Below are 27997 nucleotides of genomic sequence, written 5' to 3'. Positions count from 1 at the left end.
GCGATGGCCGCGGGCGAGCCAGGGGGCCCGCCGCGGAGAACTTCCGTGTGGTTTAGGAAAACGCCTTCAGCCAAGGCCTTGCACGGGGTTTCCAAGGTGCGTAGCAGCGCTCACGCCCGGCTCCCCTCTGCCCTCTCCACCCGCCCCTGCGCCCTGCTTCGCGCCAGCCCCAAGCTGAGCCCCAGGCCTCTGCTGAGACTTTCTCCGCTGCTTCCTTCTCTCCTAACCCTACACTTCGCTTTTCTCAACCTGTGTTTTCTGAGCATCTACTAAGTTCTGGACAAACCCCAAGGGAGCCGTTGGGCCCTGGGGTAGCAGGAGTCAGGGTGGAAGAAGGGCTTGAGCCTGGTGGGTGAGCTTCCCCTGTGTCAGGTGGCTCCTGTCCCCTGTAATTAATGAGGTGTCATTGGTCTTGATCACTGCCCAGAAGCTGGAAGTGGGGGTCCAGGAAGAGACAGGCAGGAGCCCTAAGCGCTGGAAGCCATTGTCTGCCTTTCTCCCCGCCCCACTTGATCCACATTTATTATTTTTGCTTCTTTTATTTGCTTATGGTTCAAATCTGTTCAAAGAAAATAAGTATTCTGCTCAGGCTGGAAGAGCCAGGGGAGCCCACAGTGCAGAATGGACACAGGGAGTCTGCACTCTCTTGACAGACCTCAATCTAGAAATGCGGAATCAGGCATCCCCTGATTTAATTAGCCCTCCTTTAATTGGCCTACTCAGCGTTCCTGCTAGGACCATTTTTATTTATCAGGACAAAATCCTTCCTAGTTCTCTTGATCTATTTTAGAAATACTGACCAGACTGTGTTCTTTGTATTTTGGCAAGATTTTTCAGAAACTGTTAGTAAATCACTGGCCAATTGTAGGGCTAAAGTATAGCATTATTTAGTATTACTTTCATTGATAAAGTGTTAATTTCTTTTTAAATAGAAAGCGTTCCTGGGCTCTAGTTATCATTTTGAAAAATTGCGTAGAACACATTTTGTTCACATTCTTCCAAAATCAGACTTTAAAAAATTCCCAGAGAAATAATCTGAGGATTAGGCTGGTATAGGACCATAGTAAAATATGGCCTACTATAGTACATAATCCTTGCAGTAACACCCAGTAGTTTTTGAGAACATATCAAGGAAGCCATATAATCGAATCTGAACCCTTTCTTAGAATCTGTAACAATCTGTTTTCTTTCTCATTGTAATCCAGATCTTTAAAAGCATATCTCTTGGGCAGCCTGGGGGGCTCAGTGGTTTAATGCTTCCTTCAGCCCAGGGTGTGAACTAGGAGACCTGGGATCGAGTCCCATGTCGGGCTCCCTGAATGAAGCCTGCTTCTCTGTCTCTCCCTCTCTGTCTCTCATGAATAAATAAATAAAAATCTTAAAAAAAAAATAAAAGCTTATCTCTTTAGATCTACCAATGCCTTAACTAGATTCTTTATCATAAATCAAATTTCAAATACACATTCAATGTTTACTCTGTTTTAGATATTATACTTGGACTTTACACCTCGTGGTTTAGTGGAGAAGAAAGACAAAGAGGCAGTGTGGTGGATGCTAAAATATGGGTGTGGAGGGTCTGGGATTGTAGCCTCTTGCAAGCTAACAGGTTAGCCTGTTTCATGGATGCTGTTATAAGATACAAGACTCCTGGGTCAGAGACAAAGGACTTGATTATTCATTGTCAGAGTTTCATGTTGGTTTGTGTTGGATTCCCCCCATATCCCCTGTTATGGGCAGAATTGCATTTCTCCATAATTTGTATGTTGAAGCAATAAGCTCCATTACCTCAGAATAATGGAGATAGGGCCTTTAAAGACATGATTAAGTAAAAGTAGGCCATTAGGAGGGGCCTCAACCCAGTCTAACTGGTGTCCTTATAAAAAGAGGAAACCTGTGCACACAGAGAGACACCAGGAATGCTTGGGCACAGAATAAAGACCAAGTGAGAGTACAGCGAGAAGGCGGTCATCGACAGTCCAAGGGAGAGGCTTCAGGAGAAACCAAACCTGTCAATGTCTTGATCTGGGACTTCTAGCCTCCAGAACTGGGAGGGAATAAATTCTATTGTAAGCTTCCCAGTCTATGGGAAGACTTTTGTTATGACAGCCCCAGCAGACATATAGCCCCTAAGTCTGGTAGGGACAATGCAAACAGCCCATTATGGATGTGTGAAGTGGGTTGCATTATAAGAGAAGCTCACTGAATTCAGGGGATGACTGATTTCCCAGTATGGGAAATTGGTCCTGCTTTTGTCCAGTGGGGAGATGTTATCATCCTTCAAGACTGCTTGCTGCCAACACAGGCCTAAGAAATGGCACATAAAAAAAAAAAAAAAAAAAGGAATGGCACTTGTGGGGCACCTGGCTGGCTCAGTCAGTGGAGTGTGCAACTCTGGATCTTGTGGTTATAAGTTCAAACCCCATGCTGGGTGTAGAGATTACTTAATAAAATCTTTAATTAAAAAAGGAGAAAGAAATGGCATGTGTAAAAAGTGATCAAGGACTTAACATTCTTGGTATATCCAGCAAAAATGTTCAAGACGCATGGCAGATTGCTTCTCCCAATGTAAGTATGCTGTTCTCCCTCCCCTTGTTGAACCCACCTCCCAACCACCACCTGGGCACAGGTAGCAACTGACATAATAGCCTCATATGTATCCCTCCAGATGTACACATGCATGTGCAAGTTTTTTGATTAATGCTTTATAAAAAAAATGAGATTTTGCTTTCCTCACTCAATAGTATCTCATACAAATTCTCCTAGGTTAACTTAATACAGTTGTACTTTATCCTTTTTAATGGCTGCGTAATATCACATATGTGGATATTCCATAATAGGTAGTCCTTTCTTATCAAGTGTTCACTTTGTTTTCAGATTTTGCCACAACAAATATTGTAGCAATACAAATTCTTATGGATAAGTCTATATACGCTCGTGGTCTTATTACCAGTGGAGTGATTGGGGCAAATGAATATTGTGATTCAGTGTCTTGGTTCTCTCCTGAATCTGAACCTTCCTGATTGTAACAGACAGTGGCTCCCATGGCAAGTCCAATTCCATGGTATCGTTTGAGAAACTACTGCTGGATTTTCAACTTAATATCCATTTCATCAGCCCTGTCATTGTGTGTGAGAGCAAACTGCACACGCTTTAGTAAGTCCTTTTTTATTTCAGCCACCTAGAGAAGATTATATTTAGTCTACAACTGAAAATCCTGGCTTTCCCAATGTATTTTAAATGTTAATAAAATACTGCACATATTCAAGATGACAGTACTCTCCTGTCCTTGGTAGAGAAACTGCCTTTGGGTTGCTTTTCTAGAAAAGATATAAGATTAGTACAAATCAGGATGCCTGGGTAGCTCAGCAGTTAAGCATTTGCCTTTGGCTCAGGGTGTGATCCCCAGGTCCTGGGATCGAGTCCCACATCAGGCTTCCTTTGGGGAGCCTGCTTCTCCCTCTGCCTATGTCTCTGTGCCTCTCTGTGTCTTTTATGAATAAATAAATAATTTTTTAAAAGATTAGTATAAATATATTAATTGTTTAATATTGTATGTGTTAGGGGATCCCTGGGTGGCTCAGTGGTTTAGCGCCTACCTTCAGCCCAGGGTGTGATCCTGGAGTCTCGGGATCAAGTCCCGCATCAGGCTCCCTGCGTGGAACCTGCTTCTCCCTCTGCCTGTGTCTCTGCCCCCTCTCTCTCTCTCTCTCTCCGTGTCTTTCATAAATAAGTAAATTTAAAAAAAATGTACGTGTTATATTTCAACTGGAAAGCGTTGTTTATCTTTCATCAGAGCCCCTGGGCATTGGAAAAACCAACTCCAAGGAGCTCCCTCTTCTCACAGAGCAATGCCAGGCCTTCTTCATTCCTCCTCTGTTATGCAACCAGATAGAACAATCTTCATGTGTTGGCTGGTGGCTTTTGAGTACAAATGAAAGAAGAGAGAAGCAAGTCACTGTGGTTTTTTTTTGAAACTACATGTGGCTTATTTCATTCAATAATAACCAGAGATTTGTTTGCATGCTTTTGGACTCCCTCACCCCAGTGCCTTTTTAGAGTTTTTCTTGAAACTTTCACACTGAAAAATAATCATTTGAGGATGAGAATAAAAACCAAGTCAAACAGCACATCTGTTTAAATCATTTATTTCAACACAGGCATTGTTCTAAGTTGGCACCTTGTCTTGTAACACTTTTATCTACAGAACAAGATTGAGAACAATTACATAAAAGTATTATTTGACATTTTAACAAAAGTGCATAAGGCTTGTTTCAGAAACACAGGTGTACCAGTCACAAAGAGCCCCCGAGTGGTAATACATTCAGAAACTTGCTGGGAAAGTAAAATATTTACATATTTATCCTACACATGTAAATGGGATATTCTAAAGCATCATCACTACTGTTAACCAACTCTTACCAGTAAGTCCTCTTTAACCTTCTGGCATTCCATAGAGTGCTTTTATGGGGGTGGGAGTTCTTCCATTTTATTTCCATCTTCATTGTAACCTAAGTGGACTTACTTTCACTACCTCTAGTACAGGCATACATTTACCTTCTACACAAAACTGTTTTTATCCACTTTCAATCAGTCAAAACCTTGTTAGTAGCAGTTGGAAGTTTTATTAACACCAATGTATTTACAAATGTAAGGGAGTAAATTATTTAGAAGGAGGTCTCTAAAAATTAAAATAATCTCATTAAGTGCCCCCCCCCCCCCCCCCCCCCCCGCTTCCAGGTAGGCTCCATGCCCAGTGTGGAACCCAATGCTGGGCTTAAAACTCTCAACCCTGAGATCAAGACCTGACCCAAGATCAAGAGTCATACACTCTACCAACTGAGTCAACCAGGTGCCCAAGGCCCATTTTAAATAAACTTTACAGTGTAAAATTGAAGTCCATTATCTAAACAAGTTAATAACTTAAAGGTACTTATTAAAATGGATTCCCTCATGATTTACTCCATTTATGTGGATATTTATTTTAATAATGACTATATTCTTTAGAACACAGTAAGGGGCATAAAAATGACTATTATAAATTACTATAGCTGTACCAAAAATGACTACTAAAAAGCAGCGATTTATATGTTAAAATACATAGAAATTTGCTCTACTTCTTTAACGAAGTATTCTATAAAAGTATAAAACTATAGAAGGTGCTGGGGTATTTTTTTTAAAGATTTATTTATTCATTTGAGAGAGGGAGAGAAGAGAGAGGGGCAGAGGGAGAGGGAATCTTCAAGCAGACTCTCCGCTGAGCACAGAGCCTGGTATGGGGCTCGGTCCCACGACCCTGAGATCACAACCTGAGCTGAAATGGAGTCAGATGCCCAACCAACTGACCCATCCACGTACCCCTAGAAGGTACTATTTTTATGAATTTTCTGTTTCCTTGATTCTTGAGCCAGGCCAACAAGCAAACATTACAAACAGTGCGAGTGAGCATCAGCCACTAATTACCTTTGAATTCAAATAGGAGATTCTAGAGAATCTAGAGAAGGAAGGTCTCAGAGTAATTGTTTATTCTCAGTTTAACTGACTGTTGATATATCCTAAACTCAGTGAAAAATAAGCTAACTTCATTTCACCTTTTGTAACATACATGTAACTCTGAGTATTTACTGAAATGGAACTTGGGAGCTGATTGTTTTTCAAAAATTAATAAGCTTAATATTAAAATGTAAACTCTATTTTCAAGTTATATGGGAAGCATAAGTTGTGGTTTATGAAAATTGTACTTAAATAATCAGATAAATAGTAGGGGAAGGGGAAAGGGGAAGGGGAAGGTAGAATTTACAAACATAAATTAAAAAAGAATACAATGTTATTCTTTACCATTTAAATTGAAATATTCAGAACAGTTGATTTAAAATCCTGTTATCAGTCTCTTTCAGCTTGATATTGGTCAGAGCCTGGACTTTAAAACAATTTACAGATTTAAGGAATAGCTTTCATGTTAGTTACCACATGTTTATTAGTTTTGAGTTTCATGGGAAGGATGTAACAACCCCTGGTATTTTGCTTCTAGGCATAGCAATGGTTAGGAGGATAATAATAACATAGTTCTTTCTTGCATTTCTATCAGTTCCAGATCTCTGTATGCTTAACCAACACTATCATTATCCTTAATTTATGTGGATGAAACAGACTAGGTGAGAAAAATAGAAAACAGAATTGGATCAGGAAGCAAATATAAAGCAATCCTAATGAAATCCACTCCCGGGGACCTTAGTAGCGCTAAGACCCCAGATGGCAGGTTTTCTGTAGTTCTAGAGAATTATCTTCTTTGCCATCTATTGGTGTTTATCCTATAAGGAGGGCAAGTTCCAGAAGTTCTGTCTGGCAGCTAAAGAATTAGAAAAACAAGTTATCAGTGGGCATGAAGAGTATTTAGTTTAGATAAATTATTAAAGGAATCATAGTGACATGTCCTTAGAAGCTCTGCCTTACAATTTCCCATGGGTTTGGTAAGTTATTCTGCAAAGAAGCCAGTGAATGCTGGTGTGTCTGATCTGAGTCAGCAGGATTTTAGGAGCTTGGCCAAAGCTACTGCTTGATATTCATAACTAAAATGTCCACATGAAATAAAGTGTTCTATCCTGCAAATAAAGAAAATCCAGAAATGAGTAGTCCCAGAGAAGCAGGGAAAACCAGTTAGGGAGAGGGCTGCAGTGAGGATGCCAGTCCCATGAAGGATGTCTATTTACCTGCATCCCCAGTCATGCTCACTTCCTAAACAGGAAATTCTGTGGCCAAGCCACCTTCTGTACCATCATGCTACCTGGCCTGAGTCCTTGACTTGATTAAAATTCAGGATAATAATAACATAGTTATTCACCAAGTCAGCTAATCCCTACAAATATCTTCAAAGGTATTCCTAAGTGGTACTAATATTTTTGGCTTAATAGGGATTCAGCTTCTCATCTATAACCTCAATAAATACATCAAACATCTGCCTCTCTGGCTTCACTATGGATCTAACAGAGTGCCCTTATGAAACTTCCCTTATCTTTGTTTGAAAGGAAAAATAATACCCACCAACCCTAAACCTCCTAAATTCTAGGTCAAACAGAAGGATAACATATCCTCCATTGTCATCATCCCTACACTTTATTTAATGTCATGAATATAGGGTGTGGATTGGAAGGGGTGATACAGAAATTTGTAACTAATAACTTACTCAAGCTATTAGTTTGGTATGTGCCTGGGATATTAGGGCTGTAAATCACAATGAAAGGTATAAAAAAGTTAGGGAGAAAGTAAAGCAGAAAGCCAAAACTGGACAGTGAATTAGAGATTAAGTCAGGGGAGGGGAGAGAGGCCAAGAATATATACACAGAGAGCAAACAGTAGAGAATCCCCCCAAATAAGAATTCATTCATTCTAGAATTTAGAAAGCATAGGTATATGGCGTGGGGGAAGGAGGGAAGTGAATTTGGGTTTTTCAGAGCAGGTGCTGCTCAGACCAGATCTTTTTTATACTGTCTTTCTCAAGGGCATACACATTTACACTTTATTTCCATCACAAGCTTTTGGAGGAAAGGTTATGCATTTTACTCAAGAGGGCTCACAGTTCTGACTCTTTGTCATTTTCATCCAGATAGTATTCGTCATCCGTGGTTGTGTCTGTATCACAATCTGAGTCTCCTAGATTCTCTTCATAGATATTAAGTGGTGCACTTGGAGATAAGGCATCTTCTGGCATCTGGTTGCTAGGAGAATTTGAGCTTGATAGCTCTGTTGGATTAGGAGGGTTAATTACATCATCTTTCAGGAAGCCAGGGTTCTTGAGAAAACTTGGCTTCCATAATCTTCCTTGTGTGAGTGACCTCTTTACATTCTCCAAGAAAGCCAACTGTTGTTCTTTTCCAAAAATTCCATAGTCAATGGGTCTGGATATAGATGTTGAAAACTTGGGACCTGTTTTTGTCCTGCCGCTACACAAAGTCCGATTTTCATTTGCATCACAGGAAGAAAGCTCAGAAAAGGATCTGAATCTTCGACTGTACCTGCTATCGCTAGAGAATTCATTCCCAAGGGTCAGTTGACTGAGGGCTTTGTCAATAGACATGCTCTCAGAAAAATGGCGCTCCCTGACTTTGGGAGGATGACTTTTGCGTACCGGATGACCATGCACATTGATGCTTTTCAAACTGTTTGAACGATAGGAGTGTGATTCAGGCTCCCACTCCAGAAATGAAGCACTTCTTTGTTGTTGGTGATAAGTGGCCAGTGGGATGCTTACTCTGGATTTCTCTGCAGGCTCCAATGGAAAAGGAGGGCTCAGTCTTCCCTGAGGGTCAGAGGAGTCTGTTTCCCCGAGGCTGGTGAATGTGGGTTGGGCCAAGTCTCCTGACTCTCTTTCCAAAGTCTGAGCTGCTGCTACATCTTTAGACTTCTGATACTTTGATGATGATTCTGAGATATTTTTAGACTCCTTCTGACGTAGTTGTGAAATGCCGTTAGAATTCTGTTTGCTTGAATGTGTAGAAGCTTCTCGGTTGGATGTTACAGTAACCTGGAGAGAGTTCTCTGATTTCTCCACATCCATTCCATCACTACTCAACATGCATTCATTGCTGGAGTCTATGGACTTTCGAGTAGGCTCAGGGGACAGCGGGTTGCACTCGGGTGTGCCAAGAGATAGACTGCCAGAGGCAGAACTGTTCCCACTTTGCGGGAAGATGGTAGCTACATGTCTTCTGGGGCTTAAATCTTTAGCTGGGAATTTTCTGCTTGCTTTGGACATGGCTGCCAATTTGTGTTTAACGAAAGATCTGTTTTTCCCTTTTTCTGGGTAATCCACACTGGTCTTATTTTTGTTGCTTCCTATAGGAAATGAAGGTTGATCCCATGCCCACTTCTGCCTTTCGTCTTCAGCTTTGCCATCCTCTGTCATCCTTATTTCCTGACTCCTTTGAGGTTCAGATTGCAAAGTGTCTAAATCTGGTTCACCTGAACAAGTCCCTTCGTCAAGCTGCAGTTTATGCAAAGCTGGCATAAGGGCAAAAACTTGGCTTTCCAAGTCAGAAAGTGCTTTATTAGTCTCTTTTTGGAAATCTGTTCCAATTTCCCCACTTACTTGCCCAGGCTGCAATCCATTGGTGCTTCCAACCATACCTACACTTGTGATAGCTTTCTGAAGGCATTCTGCAGTTTCAGTAGCTGTAATGGCCATCCCATGCCCTGCACACTCCCCGGAACTTCTTATGGTTTGGGAATTTCCAACATCCTCTTCCGAATGAGCCGGAAGATTAGAAGGACCGCTGTTACCTGATTTAATGGACTGTTGACAATTTTCAGATTTCTCTTCTGTACCTTTTTTTACCTGAAGCATAGATGAAGGATGCAGGGTTTCACTTTGCCATTTTTTCCCTTTCTCCTTTCTGCTTTGTGAATCACCTACAGGTGTCTGAGTGAAGTTATCTGGGGAAATTTCTCTAGTTTTCGATTCTCCTTTGTGAGAGGTAACACCTGTCTCAGGAGCCATCTCCTGTAACGTGGGCTTGGAGGGCCTGAGGCCTGGTAAAGCAGTCATATCCTCAGTGGTGTGAGAAAGACAATGGCTCTTCTCCTGAGTGGAGCTGACCAGCACGTCTAGACCTTTGGATGAAGATGTTCCAGACTGCTCCTGTGTAGAATAATTTAGTTTGTCCTTTTCAAAAGCACTAGGAAATGTTTCAGTCTCCACTTTAGTTGGTTCTGTAAGTGAATCGATTTGCTGTGTATACTGTTCAAGAATGTCACAGAATTTTTTGCTGTATTTCCTTGGTAGAGTGTAATATATTGAAACCACCTCAAGACATTTTACATTATCTTCATCACCAGAAACGGAAAACATGCTAGTAGTCTTAAATTTATGTAATGCTTTCCCACTTTCTTTTATTGACGTGTCTGAAGTAAAAGGTAAAGGGTCTTCACTTGAAAGGGAAAATAGACCTATCCCAGAGGTAGTAATTTTACCATCTTTTTCAGTGCCTTCTCGAAAGTTTTCCTTTTGGTGGTGTCTTTTGGGTAAAGAACAATCTCTAACAGAGGAGTTATTTTCTAGAGGGCTAATGATTGTCTCCCAAGGTTTTAGTGTTAGAGCAGAAGCATCTGTGTTTGAAAGCAAGCATTTTTCTCTTTCATCTTTCCCATTTGAGGCATCTGGTACCCCTAAAGGACATGACACAGCCCTCTTGATGAGGAACGGAAGTGGTCCTTTTCTAACAGAAGCAAATCCAATGGTTTTCATATTTGTCATCTGCTTTGTGGCTTCAGGTGCTACTGAGATTGAGTCTGAAACTGCTTTGGAATATTTGCTTTCTGACTCCAAAGAACTGGAACTGAATTTGTTTGATGTGTACTTCCCTGTTGGGTCTTCCACATTATTTTTGATTTGGAATGGAAGTGGTTCATTCCTAAATGAAGAAGCCATTATCTTACCTCCCAACTTTCTGTTATTGATGAGAAAACTGGCTGATCTTGGTGAGCTGTGGTAAGTTGTATGAACCTTAGGGCATTTGGAATTGCTTTGATTCATCTCATTGAGGTTACTATTATCACTTGAAGGTGCTGACCTACCTTCCGTTTTGCTTAACTTTTCAAAACAGGATATGCATTGTCTTATTTTTCCTTTTCCTTTTCCATCTGTGAAAGGACGGTGAGAACGGCCTCTGACAGCATCAACCTCCTCATTATGTACAAGCATACAATTATCATTACTCTTTTGGTTTTCTGAGGGGCTTAAAGCAAACTGATCATTTTGGGTTTTACTATCATTGTCTTTTTGTTCTCTTTCTCCCAGAGATGGATCTTTGCCTGGAGGACTGTTCCTGGAGAACATCATTGTAGAAGGAATCACCAGAGCATCAAGGAAAGAATTATTCGATGGTGAGGAATCAGGTAGTATACCTGAGGACAGACCTAAAGGATCACATGGGATCTTGTGACTAGCAGCTGATTTGCTACGGTTCGTAGAATGAGTTGTGGCACATTGTTCTTCCTTGGTATCTAAACTAGCAGGTTTTTCTGGAGACTGTGCATTTTGATTATCAGGAAGTTCAGAGCTCCAGTGGTTATTTCTAATAATGCCTGAAATATCTTCATTGCTTACTCTTACTTCCTGGTGACTACCTTGCTTTGAGCTGGGAAAAGATGTTGTTCTGCTTTCCTGAATGAAAGGAAGGGAAGTTGTTGAGCCAACTCTTCTACTGCCAGTATAACTCTTATCTTTTTTTAGTTCATTGGATTTATCTCTGTGTGATATATGAATTTTGGATATATCTTTCCTAGAAACAACTCCAGGTGACCTTCTGGAACTTACAGTGGAAGGTGTGTTAAGAGCAAGTCCTTTGCTCTTGGCTGAGTCCTGGGAGAGGGGATTTTGAGCATCAGGGGAAGGGTTAGAGATTACAGTCTGTGAGTCAGGTTGGGGTATTTCACTTGTCATGTTTGTCTGGTCCTTCTTGTTTAGCTGTTTGTCTGCTTCCAAAATAGATTCATTCAAGTCTTTCTCATTATTCACTTCTGTGACCAAGATATTGGGTGGGCTCTCAGTAAGAGGTGGAGAACCAACAGAAATCCTCTTGGTCACAGTGACTTCTGTATAGGTTTTTACTGGAAGAGAGGCAGACTCAATTTTCTGCACAGTGACTGTGGGATTTTGAAAGACAGGACTCTGAGGATTCGCTCTGTCAGCAGAAATTTGGGAGAAGGAAGTTTTAAATGGGGATGCTAGGGTCTGAGCAATTTCAAATGAGTAAGGTTCTTTGTTTATGTGTATATCTGTGGGAGGACTGCCCTGTTGACCTACTGACCTCCCAGATTTGATATGATAGCTTGGCCCTGTCATAGGGCAAACATTTGGTGTGCTGAAATGAGTCGACTGGCTTCCATTTCCTTGTGACACCTCCATGCTCTCCAGAGTGGACATTTGAGAATCAAACTGCCAGGAATGTGGCTCTGCTTGATCTCTGAATGTATGTGTTCTGTAACCAGAAGAAAATGATCCCCAGTGTTGAGAAGGAACACTGTGGCCATGAGCAGCTAATGTATTATTTGCTTCAATGGAAATCATTTCGAAGTCTCTGTCAGAAGCAGTGAATGGATACCTGCTTTGATGAAAGTCAGACCAGGAAGAATGTTCTTCCTGTTGGTCCCAAAAAGGACTTTGTCTAAATCTCTGTTCCCTGGTTCGTCCAAAGGTATTGCTTGAGAAAGACCTAGCAAATGAGTTTTCTTGATGGTAGAATGGCATATTCTCTGAGTTCTCAAACGGGTCAGGACTCATTGCATTATCCATGGGGGCATTAAAATGAACACTTGGGTGAACACTCTGTGAATGGTAAAATTCACATCTCCTATTCTCCTGAAAACATTTGGGATACATGTACTGGTCAGCAGTGTCAATCTCCATTGGTGATGGTGCCCTCAGGAACTCTTCCTGGCGCTGCCTATCTCCAGAAGAGTCTGATCTATTCCATATGATGGATGAGAGAGGAATCCTCTTTGGGCTCTGCTGGTATCTTGGTGGTATAAACCCACTCTTGTTCTGAGTGATGGCTGGAAAATGTAAGCTTCTTGCTGTGAAATATCTTGTGGCTGGTGAAGCTGATTGTTGTCTGCTGTCAAAACACAGAGAAGTACTACCAAAGGTATTCTTTTGCACATAATCTTCTTTTAAGAGTCTGGGCTCCCTTGTCCTGTACATATCATAAATTGTTCTTGTTCTAGGAGAGAAAGTTTTAAAACCTTCCCTCGGGGCTCCTGGTCTTAGAATGTCATAGATAGACATGTTAGAAGGTCCATTATGGTGGTTTTTGTGCTGTCCTGTGATATTAGAACAAAAGTGACTGAACTGTGTTTTTGATCTGTAGTTAAGAGGTGTTGCGGTCTTCACCGAGCTTGAACATTGTTCCTGAGCCAGTTTGTGATCTAAATCATCTAAAACTGAAGGGAGAATACGAGTCAGTTTTTTTATAGAACATTTTACAGTCTAATAATAATTAGAGCTGTTGAGGCCCCTCTTCAAGAAATAAAGTCATTTGGGCGCCTGGGTGGCTCAGCAGTTTAGCGCTGCCTTCAGCCCAGGGCGTGACCCTGGAGACCCGGGATCGAGTCCCACATCAGGCTCCCTGCATGGAGCCTGCTTCTCCCTCTGCCTGTGTCTCTGCCTCTCTCTCTGTGTCTCTCGTGAATAAATAAATAAAATCTTAAAAAATAATAAAGTCATTTAATATTTTTATTTTGTATTTTTAAAAAGATTTTATTTATTTATTCATGAGAGACAGAGAGAGAGAGAGAAAGAGAGAGACAGAGAGAAAGAGAGAGAGAGAGAGGCAGAGACATAGGCAGAGGGAGAAGCAGGCTCCATGCAGGGAGCCCGATGTGGGACTTGATCCCAGGATTCCAGGATCAAGCCCTGGGCCAAAGGCAGGCACCAAACCACTGAGCCACCCAGGGAGCCCCTATTTTGTATTTTTTTTTAAGTAGGCTCCATGCCCAGCACAGAGTCCAATGTGGACCTTGAACTCACGACCCTGAGATCAACACCTGTGTCAAAATCGAAAAGTTGGGTGCCTAACAACCACTGAGCAACCCAGGTGCCCTTATAACTTTATTTTTATATAAATGTGATGACATTAATTTTGATTATGTTCTTTAAATTATACTGAATTTTACAAGGTTATAGTAGAAGCTTCTTATTCATACTTTTTCAAAATTAACCTTTGATAATGCCTTTAAGGACATAAAGTTATATATTTTTTCTAACAGCAAAATTTTGATCGTATGTTTGTTGTTGTATTTTTTAGTTCATCGTTTGTGTCACTGGGTGGCTAAAATATTTCCCACTATGTTTACCTCAGAGGATCGCAATAAAAATGAGAGTCTGTAAGTGGCATGTGATTTCTTAGTTGTACTGTTAAAAAAATAGCCTTATCACCAAAAGGTTAAGTATATAATTTATAAACATACTTATTCGGATGGACTTGAACAAGATATAAAGGTTAAAGTTCTATGCAATGTTGTTAAATGATATGGTAATGCTGGCTTGTTTTTCCCAGGAAAATGAAGATCCATTATCACCTCTATAACACAATACTTTCTTAAAGATTTTTTTTTTTTTTATTCATGATCGACAGAGAGGGAGGGAGAGAGAGAGAGAGAGAGGCAGAGACACAGGCAGAGGAAGAAGCAGGCTCCATGCAGGGAGCCCGACGTGGGACTCGATCCTGGGTCTCCAGGATCACGCCCTGGGCTGAAGGCAGTACTAAACCGCTGAGCCACCGGGGCTCCCAACATAATACTTTCTATGTGTCAGGTCTAGTTCTAAACACTTAATTAATTAACTCATTAGATCCTCACAGACCCTTATACAATTGGTACTATCACTATGCTTGTTTTATAAATGAGGAAACTAGATGTGAACAGATTAAGTTGTCAAGGTCACACAATAGTAGGTGGATCCAGGCACTGTCTCCTGAGTCCACATGATGCAATGCCTGTGCCATAAAAGTTCACTTTTCATTTTCTCTTTTAATGAACTATAAAGATGATTTCCCTGTAAGCTCACGATGTTACAAGGATTTGAATTTGCTGTTGTTAAGCAATGTTTATGTTTCTCTTGGTGGCAAGGTCAGAGGCTGATGTCCAAATCAGAGCCCAATGACCACCTTTTAATATGGAGGACCTGCGGCAGCCCAAACCCCAGAGACCATGCTTACTAGGACCATAGCCTCTGTGACCTCAGACAAGACACAGGATATTTTCAGTTGGTTAGTGTTTCTTTGAATCATGCTTACTTAATCATATTTGATCTCTTTTCTTCAAGAAAAACTTACAGAATTTAAATAGAACCATAATCTTTTAAGATTTCCAGATGCCCTAAAGCCCATCCTCTAGTGGATATATTTTACCATATTCATTTTACAATAAATATAAGCAAGTAGATTATGTATGTATGTATGTATGTATTTAGATTATGTATTAATTAAAGAAATGTTCATTAATGATAATCAAATCTGGTATGAGAAATAAATTATGGGATTATTTAAATTGCTGAAGAAGTCACACCTTTCCTTCTGAGTTACATAAAATGGTGCACTTTCTCCTTAAATTATTTGTCATTAAAAAATTTCACCTGAACTCTTCAATGAGAAGGAAAGTGAGGCATATCAGTATCTGTGAATGTGGGTGGGATGTATTTGTGGGCATGTCAACTATCTTAGGGCAGGTGCTGAAGAAATTTTTGATGTCTGTTTTGGATTTTTCCAACACTATTTTATTTGTAAGCTAGTTCCTATTTAAGTTTGCACAGCCAGCAGAACTAATCTTGAGCATTAAAGATCTCTAAGGAATTCTTCAGGGAATCAACCTGAAGAAAAAAAGTTATTTATCTCCCATCTCTGAAATAATTCCCTATACCCACACATACAAGAATACAACAATGCCAAACTGTAAAGTGAGGTAAAAAGAAAACAAAACTATGTAATGAGTAAAAGAAAAATCTGTCTTTAAAACAAATTATAATAAAATCTTTTTGATTTCTGCTCTTCCTTTTAAGCTATTTGTAGTTTTTCCCCCCTTAAATAAAGTCTTTGCTGCCTACAAAAGCAGTATGTGATTATAAAAGAAAATACAAGGAAGTATGACAAAAAGGTAAAAATCACTTGAATTCTTCTCTAGATGTAACTACCTTTATCATCCTCATAGCAGGATTTTAAATCATTGAAAAATGCTGTTTTATTCATTACTGTTAAGCTTAAAAAAAATTCTGTTTTGTGTTTCCTCTTTATATTCAAAGAAGCCAAATCATTTTTTTTTCATGTCATAAAGAGTAGCTCTCCTGTACTAGCAAAACCTTTGTTTTATAACAAAGGTTTGTTATGTATCTTTGTTTTATATCTTTGTTTTGTAACCAAGATATTGTAACTTCTGAAGCCAGTTTTCTGCCAGAAACCATGTAACTAAGAGGTTGAACTGGCCACCCTACCTGTCCCAACTATAGCACTGAGGGGAGGTCATTGCCTTTGCAAACCGAATTCAGTTCCTCAGGGTGAAGCTGGTGAATAGACTTCAGAGTTCACTGTTCAAATGGCTGGGCTTATTTTAATATGGAATAATCTATGTAAAGGGGAGCTGTGCTTATTATCCACATAATAAGATCCATGTGCATGTGGTTACTTTTGGAATCTGTCTCAGTTGTAATTGTTATCTGTTGTTTAAGGTTAGTTGTTTAACAACAATTAGGTTTTATCAGAGTGCATTTAGGTACTGACTAGGAATAATAAAAATCTATTTAGAACAATAAACTTTATAGCCACATTTCTTAAAAATGCATTTCCTTTTACCTGAGGTTAAATATTAAGCATTATTATCATTCGACAGATTTATCAGCCTTGGTCTGAGCATACTTGCTTAGATTATATTTAAATATAAGTTTCTTGGGATGCCTGGGTGGCTCAGTGGTTGAGCATCTGCCTTCAGCTCAGGGCATGATCCCAGAGTTGGGGGATTGAGTCCCATATCAGGCTCCCCACAGGGAGCCTGTTTCTCCCTCTGCCTATCTCTGCCTTTCTCTCTGTATCTCTCATGAATAAATAAATAAAATCTTTAAAAAAAATATATAAGATTCTTTAATATTTGTTTTAATGGCATATAACAGCCTCCTCTTCAGATAAGGTGAACAAAAGGATTTCAAAAATAAAGTACAGGGTTTGAGCATTTTATAAGTATATAAGCATTATATACAACTGTAATCATTACTTGCTTTAGTGCAAGGAGTCCCAAAGGCAGTTTCATGTATAGTCTTACCTTGGAAGAACTCATTTTCCAGCAGTGAAGCATCCCACGGGGGCATGCCACTTCCCTCCCTCATGCTTGTTGGCCTTGGGACAAATACACCATCAACTGGTTGATTTTCTAGAGGTGAGTTGTGTATTTTTGCCTGCTAATTTTAAAACAGAAAATGCAGTATTATTTCTGGACCTTCTCTAGCCAGAATACTCACATGTCCCCACATAAATGTCCCAAACCTAAAATTCTTCATCTAAAAGACTGCAGATCAATTTTTCTAACACATAACTTCTCAACTTACAGTGTTTCATTATTTCTGCCATTTGCAAATGGTCCCAAACTTCTCTATACCTAAACGAATTGTTTTTAGCATGAGTCTTCAAGCAATATATTGAGTTTCTGCCAAATACACCTAGAAACTTATACAGCACGACACAAATCTTAGGGAGTTTCCTGGAATAGAGGAAAGAAATTGGCTTCTCTTGAATTGGGGGGTGTTGTCTCCACGGCCCCAATGGCTGGAATTTTAGATTTCTTAGCACTGTCCCTGCTCTATCAAGAGCTGGCTAGCTGAAGCTTATAGCCGACCTTAAGATTTAGGAACTTGATGGATTTAGTGGAAAACAACGACTATTCCTACCCTTGGAGTTCATGGAGAATGGTAGGACCTCCCAGATACATAAGCAGCTGATAAACAGTTCTGAATCAAAGGTGCTAAAAAGTATGACCTTATACATGTGTGGGGTTTTTTTTGGAAACACCAATGCTAGTTTTAGAGAGTTTAGGAGAACGATGTAAAGCTAATGTTTTCCTTTCTAGCATGATTTCTCCAAATCCATCATGGCCCTACTTTCAAGTGCTAATTTGTCTCCATGACCTTGGGGGATGGTCCACTCCCACACCTTCACTTTCTTTTGCCAAAACTGCATTTGCATCTTCTCTGTCACACAGGCTCTGTCGCTTGTGATCCACTGTGACTCCTTCTGCACCTGTGCCTCAATAAGGCCAGCAGTCCCTTCCTGGCTGATCTTGCTGTCAATGCACTCACTCTGAGATCCAGTGCTTGCAGCTTGGTTCCCACTCCCCATCCAAGTTTTCTCTTTCCATTTGACGTTTGCCATTACATTTCATCTCCCCTTAAAAGCTTAAGACCAGGGGATCACTGGGTGACTCAGCAGTTTAGCACCTGCCTTTGGCCCAGGGCGTGACCCCGGAGTTCCAGGATTGAGTCCTACATTGGGCTCCCTGCATGGAGCCTGCTTCTCCCTTTGCCTGTGTCTCTGCCTCTCTCTCTCTCTCTCTCTCTCTCTGTGTGTCTCTCATGAATAAATAAATAAAATCTTAAAAAAAAAAAAAGCTTAAGACCAAATCTCTAATTTTTCCGAAGCTCCAACTATGGTACTTCTCTGTCGCAGGTTTGTCCAATTCCAAACCCCAGGTTTTCTTGATTTCTATGTTCCTCACAAGTCAGGATTTTCACTCCTGCCTGTTGTTTTCTCAAGATATAGGTCATTTTTTGTAGGAACCCTGCCCACATTTCACTGCTCTTCAGTTCTATAGGCAAAGAATGGGATACACACAGAGGTTTATGAATAAGAGAGAAACAATCCTGTGATAACTTATGCAGGTCATTGGGTATAATGTAACATTCTAATATAAAATTCAGAAGTGGGATCCCTGGGTGGCGCAGTGGTTTAGCGCCTGCCTTTGGCCCAGGGCACAATCTTGGAGACCCAGGATCGAATCCCACGTCGGGCTCCCGGTGCATGGAGCCTGCTTCTCCCTCTGCCTATGTCTCTGCCTCTCTCTCTCTCTGTGACTATCATAAATAAATAAAAAAAATTAAAAAAAAATAAAATTCAGAAGTAAACAAATATTAAAGGCAAAACAACTACAGTGAGATACCAATTGGATAAAACTGGAAACTGATCAGATTAGATGCATCTGATTAAAAGAATAGCAAGCATCAATGTCTCTCAAGCATTTTAACACTGAAACAAACTTCAGGTTTCCTCTATGTAGATCAGAACACATCCCTTTTGGCCTCCTGGATCATATGTTTTTATAATGAGAATTTATACTTAAATGAAAAATACTTGGACTGAGGCCTCAGGTGAGGAGATGAACCTTTCAAAGCTATGAAGGATTATTATGCTCTAGAGACCCTGAATACTACCCCCTTTGGTTATATGTCTGCCCAGAGCCTCTGGTTCAAGACTGATGCTACTCATCCAACGTGTTATCCCACACACAGGTACAAACTATGTGACTAAGAGAAAATACAGAGTTTATTTACACTCAACTTTAACTCAGCAAGGACATTTTTTTCAGTGATGAAATGGTTAAACAAGTAACTGCTAGTCAATAGTAGGTACCAGGCATACTACTACTGCTCTATAGATCTCTTTTATTAGAGCTATATGTGAGTAGTTACTGTTACTATTAACTAGTATTATTAGCAGCAGCAACAGTACATTGCATATTCTAGGCAACATGCTTAGGGTTTTATGCAGGTTGCCTTATTTCATTATTTTAACCACATTATGATGTTGGTACTATTACTATTCCCACTTTGGGAAAATTGCACTTGGGAGAAATGAAGTTTCAAGAGGTTGGGTCATTTGCTTCAGATCACACTGGTGGAGGGAAGGCTTCTTTCCCAATCTCTGAGATTCCACAGCCCAGGCTGAATTGCCTCTCTTTGCTGTTTTATTAGTTTATTAGTACACTATGCTCTAGCTGGAAGCATCTTCTGAGGCCAAACACAGGTCCTGCTGGGGGGACGTTTCCTGGTATCCAGAATGGAGGTAAATCCCTCTTGGGGCCAGAGCACACGTGGATTCTCAGTCGGGACTCTTGTCTCAGATTCAGAATCCTCCACAAAACAATGATTCATGACATGAAGTTGCCATAAAAGAAAAAGCCTAATTCCCATTCCTGGCCTAGAGGATGAGGTTCAAAGTCATGTTGAAATGCTCTTCCAACCCTTAATTTCAGCCACTCCTCCTCAACAATCTCTCTTCAAAGGCCTGGTATTCCAAGCTCACTACACACAGTTCTCTAGAAAACCGTGCCCTTCCTCCTAGACTGCCACGCCTCTGCCCTGATCTTTGCTCTCTCTCCTCCTCTTTTCCTGGAAAATGGAATCACATCCCTCAGAGTCCAGCTTGTGGCTCACTGTACATATTATCATACCGGTGATGTCCTATGGAAGTTGTTTACCAACTTTCCACTTTTGCTTTACCACTGGACCTCTCTCCCCTTCCCACCTACCACATATTTCAGTCCCCACCCTGGTCCAGGAAACAAGGACCCTGGATCAGGACCCTGGAGGTGGACCAACTTCTAAAAGAACGAAGAGAGCTAGTGTTCACCTCTGTATCCTGAGCACCCAGCATGGCATCAGCAGGTAAGTGACTCATGAATATTTACTGAGCTGAATTCCAACACCACTCTTGCCACCATATCATTTCCCACTTCTGAACTTCTCTATCACATTTTTGTAGAGCCACTTGATACCAACTACCTTAACTTTGAACAAAATCACTCATTTATTCCATTTTCGATATACTTACAAAATATCCTCTCATTGGATCCTTAGAACAAGTTTTCAAATTAAGTAGGGATTATCATTCCCATTCTGCAGATGGAAAAATGGAGTCTGGGATAAGTGCCTTCTTTAAGCCCTAGGAATAATAAATGGTAGCACTAGCTGCTCACACTCATATTATCTGACCCCTAACCCTGTTCTTTCCATTATGTTGCTTTTTACTGGTATTTTACTCATGGACATGATCTTTAATTAGATGGTAAGCTCTGTGGACAAAAACGTTGCTTTCAGTGTTCCAGACCTTCCAGGCCCTCAATGCACACACAGCCATGGCCTGACTGATGATACAGCAGGGTAGAAGACTATGTATTTGAGATTTCTTCAGTACAAAAATCAAGACACACAGTATATACAATATTAGGACTCAGGAAAGCATGTCTGAGGCAAATTATGAGCTCTACACCAGTCCAAATCCTAGTTCTGCCCTTTATTAGCGGTATAACTTTGGACAAGATAACCTTTTGGTACCTTTGGTTCTTTGGTAAAATGAAGACATAATAGTAATGGCAATAGCAGCAACACCCATCCCCCAGCCCCATAGGGCTGCTATGATGATTACATGAATTAATGGCTGTGAAACACTTTAGAATGGTGTCTAGCACTTGCTGAATCCTCATTGTTAGCCATTCCTATTCTGTGGTTACAGAGGATTTCGCAGGGGACTCCTTCTGAGGCTTACAGTCAAATGAATTAGAAAATCGTTCCAAAGAATTAGAAGCCAGAATCTCAAAATGATTAGAAGCCAGAGGCTCTTGGGATCCCTGGGTGGCGCAGCGGTTTGGCGCCTGCCTTTGGCCCAGGGCGCGATCCTGGAGACCCGGGATCGAATCCCACGTCGGGCTCCCGGTGCATGGAGCCTGCTTCTCCCTCTGCCTGTGTTTCTGCCTCTCTCTCTCTCTCTGTGTGTGACTATCATAAATAAATAAAAATTAAAAAAAAAAAAAAAAGAAGCCAGAGGCTCTTAAAATCTCAGTTCTATTCTCGGGGATCCCTGGGTGGCTCAGCGGTTTGGCGCCTGCCTTTGGCCCAGGACACGATCCCGGAGTCCCGGGATTGAGTCCCACATCGGGCTCCTGGCATGGAGCCTGCTTCTCCCTCCTCCTGTGTCTCTGCCTCTCTCTCTCTGTCTCTCTCTCTCTGTCTATCATGAATAAATAAATAAAAAAGAAAGAAAGGAAGGAAGGAAGGAAGGAAGGAAGGAAGGAAGAAAAATAGCCTACCCTTTGGCCAAAAAAAAAAAAAATCTCAGTTCTATTCTCAAACATGGTACATAAAGCAGGCTGAGCAAAATGCAGCCTTTTACTCAATCCAGCTCCACTGATACTGTCTACAATTCTAACATGACAAGACAAACAAACCTTCTGTCACAGAGTAACCTTAGACCATTTGAGAACTTCCTCAGGTGGCCAAACCTGTAGGACAGCTGTCGGAGTTGAAGCCTGAGCTCACTGATGTTATCAAACACCCTGGCAAAGTCAACAAATTAATTTTTCAAGGTGTTACTGAATTTGTTCTGTCTGCTTTCCTGCAAAGGTAAATTTCACCAGTGCACCTGGAGCTTAAAAGCACTCATTCATTTCTTCTTTCAACCTCTGAGTGCTCAGGTTGTGCCCAGCAGTGGGGAGAGGCTGGTGAACAGACACAGTCCCAGCCTCGGGGAGCTCACACTGGCTCAGTGTGGTAAGTACCCTGGCGATGCATCTCCGGGGGCACAGAGCTCACATATCACCTAACATTAGGCCCAGCCCAAATCAGTTCAGAGGTGAAGAGTGATTAAGTGGCCAAGGGGATAGGTCTTATCTCTATTCTCAGAAATGGTTACTACTTTGACCTTGGCTTTCTCATTTGTAAGGAGGTAGCTCTTGTGGGGGAATTTTGCACCTCAAGGAACGATGGCAATTTCTGGACATATTTTTGATTGTCACAATCGAGTGGAAGAGAACTATTAGTTCTCTTCCATTTAGTAGATGGAGGCCAGGGATGTGGTAAACATCCTGTGAGACATAGGATGGTCCCCAACAGGGAATCACTCAGCCCAAGATGTCAGTAGGGCTGAGGCTCGGAGAAACTCTGAGTAACAAATCTCTAACTTTCTCTCTAGCTCCAAAGATTGTTTTCTGAAATGTTTTGCTTCTTTTAAGCTGATGAAAATGTTTACATTGCAGCTGTCTTCTCTTTGAGTAGAAAGTCATTTAATAATGTAGCACAGTCTCCTATAAAATACCAGAATCCACTTTATAACCTTCCTGTTGGGTTGCTAACCAAGTGAGGGGAAGTTTATTACCTCAGATCTTGGCAAGAACCTGAGCATCAATGGCCAACTTCCAGCTATTTGCAGGTTGAGGGAAGAAGATTTCCATGAATAAATAATGGAAATCTATATGTCATACAAAACTTTTGTTTTAGGCAGTTTCATTATTTGTATAATGGGTTTTTATAAAAAATATTAACTTTATAATGGAATTTGAATTTTTAAAAAAGTTATGAACTGGTATCAACAATCACCACCTTGAGTTTCATTTATCTTCCCAGCTCTTACCTTGCAGAGGGACTTGCTTCTAAGTAGTGAAATGGTTCAATGCAAGCAGCAATCAGGAGTGCCAACAAAAGATACCTATTAATCCTCAGACTGGGTTTTCACATCCTGAGGATTCCAAATTAGCTCTACTGTTTTATAACTTCTAGGCATTTGCATTTCTTTTTTGCGTTCCTCCTATGCTTCAGGCCCCATCCATAGCTCTCAAATGGTAGGGGGAGGTTAGCTCTGAGTGCTTCTCCAAGGAAAATCAAGAAGACAGAAGCATCCTGGAACAAGGCTGGACACACACACTTCAGTCCCCTGCTCCATGAAAGGAGAGGCTGCTGGTGGTAAGCCAGCAGGGCTACTCAGCAAACGGGGCTTCAGGGCTGACAGAGCCATGGAGTTATAGAAACACAGATTTTCTAATCTCGACTCTGCCATTTACCAGCGACCTTGAACATAATCACCAAATTCTCGAAACCTCAGCTTCTTCATCTTTAAGATGGGGATACTAGAGCATACTTTGTAGATCTCCCCTGGGGCTTAAATGCAATGATCTATGTCAAGTGCTGGGTGATAGCCGGTTCTCCAGGACAGTGCAGCAGCTGCCGGTGTGGTGTCCCGGTTGGGGCCCACACATAGCAAGGAGACGGTGCTCAGCGTTATTCGACTCTGAAGGAGAGCCCAGGCTCTCTTTTGTTTCTGAAATAAAGAACTTCTGTTTATATGTCCTCCTCACCAGAATTCTACCAGGCATTTTGTAAAGAGCGAGCGTGCTCAAGAGAGCCAGGTCTTGGGGTAAGACCACAATACATTGAAAAATGCCTCTGCCCTCCTCCTGCACCTTACATCCTTTCCGACATTCTCTTTCATCTCCAAAACACATGAGTCACACAGTAAGACACAGGCATGTGAAGATCCAAAGAAAGGACCATGAAAAAGCGACACACACACACACACACACACACACACACACACACACTGTACGACTTCCCAATTCTGTCAGCACGTGAACACAGATACATTTAAATCTAAGCCCTCAGTGGAGGGTTGTGTTGGGTCAGTCCCCAAACGTGAACTAGTTCCAGTTCAAACTAGTTCCAGTTCCTCACCAATCAGTGGCTTCCACTCTGAATACAAATGATGATCTTGTCCAGAAAAGGTCCAACCCAGACCCACACTGGCTTGCAAAAGTGGCGGTGGATGCCTCTCACCTCTTCCACTGTCTAGTTCTTCAAGGTGGCACAGGAAAGACCCGAGGTAGAATGTCAGAGATGCCACTGATGCTGTGAGGGAACACACGACAGCCTCACTTCCTCTGGGCAGAGCCTGCTGTGTATTTCAGTAGCAGAGCCAACTGGGAACCAACAGCTGGGAAACTTGGAACTCTCTAGGACAAACCTAAGCTTCTAAGGTAAATTTCAATCTGAGCCAAGGAGAAGCCTATAGGTAGCCAACCAGGGATTTCATTAATTTTGAATTCCTTGGCCTGACCTTCAGTTTCCGGTTACTCACCGTAATGGTTTGCCTCACAGACACAGGAGCTCCTGCATGGCTGTCACATCTGTGGAAAGAACAGGAAAAAATTTCTCTGAAGAAGGGCCTAACTTTTATGAGGTGGAAAATCAACCACACACTTGCTATCGTAATAACTTGAGAATATATTAGATGTATTTCTAATGTCCTAGAAGAACACATTTCTTGATTAGAGCATTGTTGAAAAAAAAAATCTCAGAAACCTTTTCCTATGATTGTTTAGGATCAACACTTGACATCTTTTTCACTCAGGTAGCCAAGAAGAAATTACATAATGGTGGATGTGGATTTGAACTCAGCATAAAGACATACTACCAAAAATAGTGCACATGTGCTATGTGCTTACTACGTGTCAATGTTCTCATGCTGTATGCACCTTACCTCATTTAAAGACATTGCTCCTGAGAAGGGGATATTATGACTGCTGCCATTTTATGGACTTGGAGACAGAGGCCCAGAGAAATTAGGAGACTTAGCCCAACATACACAGTTAGTGAATGAGCTCAGAGTTGGCCACAGGCTCATTAAATCCAGAGCCCTCCTTCTTAGCTGGTATGGCACACTGACTGTTCTTGCAAATGGGAAAGAGATTTTCTATTTCTGTACATTTTTATTTCGAAGAGAGATTAGGTCAAGGCCAGACTCAACAATTCACAAGGCAATGTTTAAAAAGCAAACCTTATAAAACAAAATGGCTTCTCCACGGTTATGCTTATAGAAATCCCTTATTTACTATAAAACCATCTTGGAGAACAATTATGCTTCTACTGTTTCTGTTGCTTCTCTCGGATTCAGTAGAAGGTGAAAAATTTACAAGGCATGGGTCCCAAATTGAGATAGATTTTGATCTTTTAGATTCATAATCTTATGCCAAGGGGCACTCGGCCTGAATTACAGCACATGATTTAATAGACAGTAATGACTCACTGCCCTGTATGAAATGAGGTCCTCTCCTTCCCTAAGAGAACAGCAAAGGGAATCGAGAATTAAACAAATGAACCGGGACTTGAGGTCAGATCAGTCAAAAGTGGCAAGATGCAGTTTCCTTTATTGGAACTCCTAGCTGCTTTGTGCTTCCCCAGAGTTGGGTATAAAACCTGGGAGGCCAGTTATACATGTTAAAGATATTCAACTATAACTGACAGTTTAGCACAAATTTTAAACAGAAATTGAAATAAAGATCAAGGACTGTGTTTCACATTACTCTGAAACACCAGCTCTAAATGTATACTATCTAGACCTTAATTACTGCTTTTCTTTTTCTTTTCCCTATAGTCTTATTTTTTTTAAAGATTTTATTTATTCATGAGAAACACAGGGAGGGAGGCAGAGACATAGGCAGAGGGAGAGGGTTGTCTGCGGGGAGCCTGATGCAGGACTCAATCCTAGGATCACGACCTGAGCCAAAAGAGCTCAACCACTGAGCCACCCAGCGTCCCTCCCCACAGTCTGATTGAACCTGCTAGCTGCCCTCCCATCAGGCACTATTTTGAGTGCTTCAGAGGAAACAGATAGGTCTGTGATAGGGACCCTGTTCTGAGAGCCTTTACAGTAGCAAAGATTAGATGCATAAAAAGCCAAAATACAAGCAAAGAGGCGGTGAGGACAATAAGGAGATGTGATGTTCAATGTCCTGAGTGTGCAGAGGTGCAGGTGAGCACATCCTACAGGTGGGCCAGTGAACAGGGGAGGCCACGGGATAAGGTGGCAGTTGAACTGGTATGAGAGAGTGAAGAATAGCATGAGCAAAAACCTGGAGACAGCCAGGGAGTTTGGGAACTGGCAAGTAATTGAATTTTGCCAGAGCCAAGAGAACAGGCCAGATTGTGAAGACTCTTTCCCGAGCCCTGGGGGCCACAGCCATCACCAGGCGCCCTTGCAGCTCACCAGGCCTCCAATCTAACTTGGAGTGTGGGCAGCTGGGGCAGGGATCCATTCCTGAGCATGACAGGAGGTGACTCAGAGGGTGGCAGGAGATGACAGAGTATCACTGGGTGCAAGGGTGTGCTGCGGGCCGGGGGGATGCGTGTCCCCTGATGGTGGGCCACGCTGCCGTGCGTGCCCAGTGGGTTTACTGGCTGGGTGTAGGACTCAGGTGTCTTGGAGGCCCAGAGTCTCTGCACACACTCAGGCCCTTCTAAAAGTGAATTTATGTTTCTGATGTAACTGGTTTTCACTTGCAGGGCAAATGAAGGCAGCAGCAGTGTCATGGAAGCTATGTTGAGAAATATCCTCTGGACCAGTGATTTCAGGGACACAAAGCAACCTCATCTGCATTTGCTCTCAAGCCTTCCTGGGGCCACATCTTGAAGATCTCTCACATACAACCCTACACTCATTCTGCCTATTAAACTTCTGTAATTTCTCTCCTGGACTCCTCTCCATCCTTCATACCACCAACAGTGATCTCTCTAAAATGCAAATGTGATCTTATCAGTCCCCTGCTTAAACACCTTGCAAAGTATTAACATCTGAACTCAATGCAAGGTTCTTCTTTCATCTGATGAGCCTCCCAGACCACCCCTCACCCTTCAAGCCTTATGCCCCCATACTCCCCTCATCTACAGGTACCTGTAAGCTATGCTTTCTGAATTTATTTCACTTCCATAAAATATTCTCTCTTGTCTCTATACCTTTGCTGATACTATTCAGAAATTCTCACTCACTACATTAGAGTATGGCTCAAAAATATTCTTTTTAAAAACCAGAACCACAGGTGACTTCCCCCAAGTACTGATGGAGCACGCTCTAAACACTGGCCACTGAAGAGCTTCATCTGGGTGACTGTGGGTGATTCAGACCCTCCATGTCCCAAATGGACTCCGTGTCTTCCTTCCATGCCTATTTCCTCCCTAAGCAATCAATCAAAAGATCCTGTTGATTTACACTCAGAAACTACCCATACCTCTACATCTCCTCATTTATACCCCAGTTAAGACATTTTCATCTGCCGCCTTTGTTTGCACTCGTCCATTATCTGTCCCTCTGAGTTTTGTTCCAATCCAATCCATTCCCTACACTTCAGCCAGAGTGTTCAGTATAAAGTGAATCATGCTACTTCGCTGTGTAACATTTTAATGATGCCCATTTGCTGTCAAGTGAAAGTTCAAATTCTTCTCTGCATTCATAGGGCCCTAGATCATCTAGTCCACATACACTCCCCAGCCTCGTTTCTTACCTTTGTATATCCTTCTGCAATAGGGAATTGGCAGATCTCTGAGCATCTGCACAGATTGTGGCTGAAACATTTTTCTACCACCTGGTTGCCTGGATAACTCTCATCCCTTTGAACAATCACTGTTGATGTCATTTGCCCTGGAAGACCTATGAAGACTCAAGACTTAATGTACCATACACTTTCTCCTATGTGCTCCTAGAGGATGGAACTTCCCCATCTTAGCCCTAGCATTCTATGTTTCTCTATTTCCATTTTGCTGTCCTCACAAGACTAAAGAAAGCAAGGTTGCATTCTGCAGTGCCATTCACAGTATTTATTCCTTGAGCACTCTCCATTGAATAAATAAGCAAATGTGTTCCTTTTTATCCTCATT

The 27997-nt window shown here is 41.5% G+C and overlaps 1 protein-coding gene and 1 long non-coding RNA gene across 8 annotated transcripts in view; one reads left to right on the top strand and one right to left on the bottom strand.

The window, feature by feature from the left end:
- The first annotated feature begins 12 nt into the window (after positions 1 to 12).
- On the top strand, positions 13 to 26811 carry LOC140594704 (uncharacterized). 2 transcript variants are annotated; one of them, XR_011995826.1, is made up of 3 exons: positions 13 to 96; positions 10790 to 10887; positions 26630 to 26811. It is a non-coding gene; the product is annotated as an uncharacterized lncRNA (long non-coding RNA). The 2 variants fall into 2 exon arrangements; XR_011995825.1 differs by lacking the exon at positions 26630 to 26811 and adding an exon at positions 14127 to 14252.
- EXPH5 (exophilin 5) overlaps positions 4130 to 27997 on the bottom strand; it is a 72503-nt gene continuing 48635 nt past the window's right edge. For 3 of the 6 annotated variants that reach the window (XM_026006793.2, XM_072729892.1, XM_026006794.2), the window contains 3 exons: positions 24426 to 24474; positions 16798 to 16930; positions 4130 to 12933 (listed from right to left, as the gene is read on the bottom strand). In XM_026006793.2, coding sequence (XP_025862578.2) covers positions 7568 to 12933; positions 16798 to 16930; positions 24426 to 24474 — 5548 coding nt within the window. In that variant the 3' untranslated portion in view covers positions 4130 to 7567. Of the gene's footprint in view, positions 12934 to 16797; positions 16934 to 24425; positions 24475 to 27997 lie in introns of all 6 variants that reach the window. The other 3 variants (XM_026006792.2, XM_072729891.1, XM_026006795.2) reach the window with 1 other exon arrangement.

The sequence above is a fragment of the Vulpes vulpes genome, chromosome 12 (assembly GCF_048418805.1).
Source record: "Vulpes vulpes isolate BD-2025 chromosome 12, VulVul3, whole genome shotgun sequence".
Classification (NCBI taxonomy): Eukaryota; Metazoa; Chordata; class Mammalia; order Carnivora; family Canidae; genus Vulpes; species Vulpes vulpes.
This window is presented reverse-complemented; position numbering and strand designations above follow the sequence as displayed.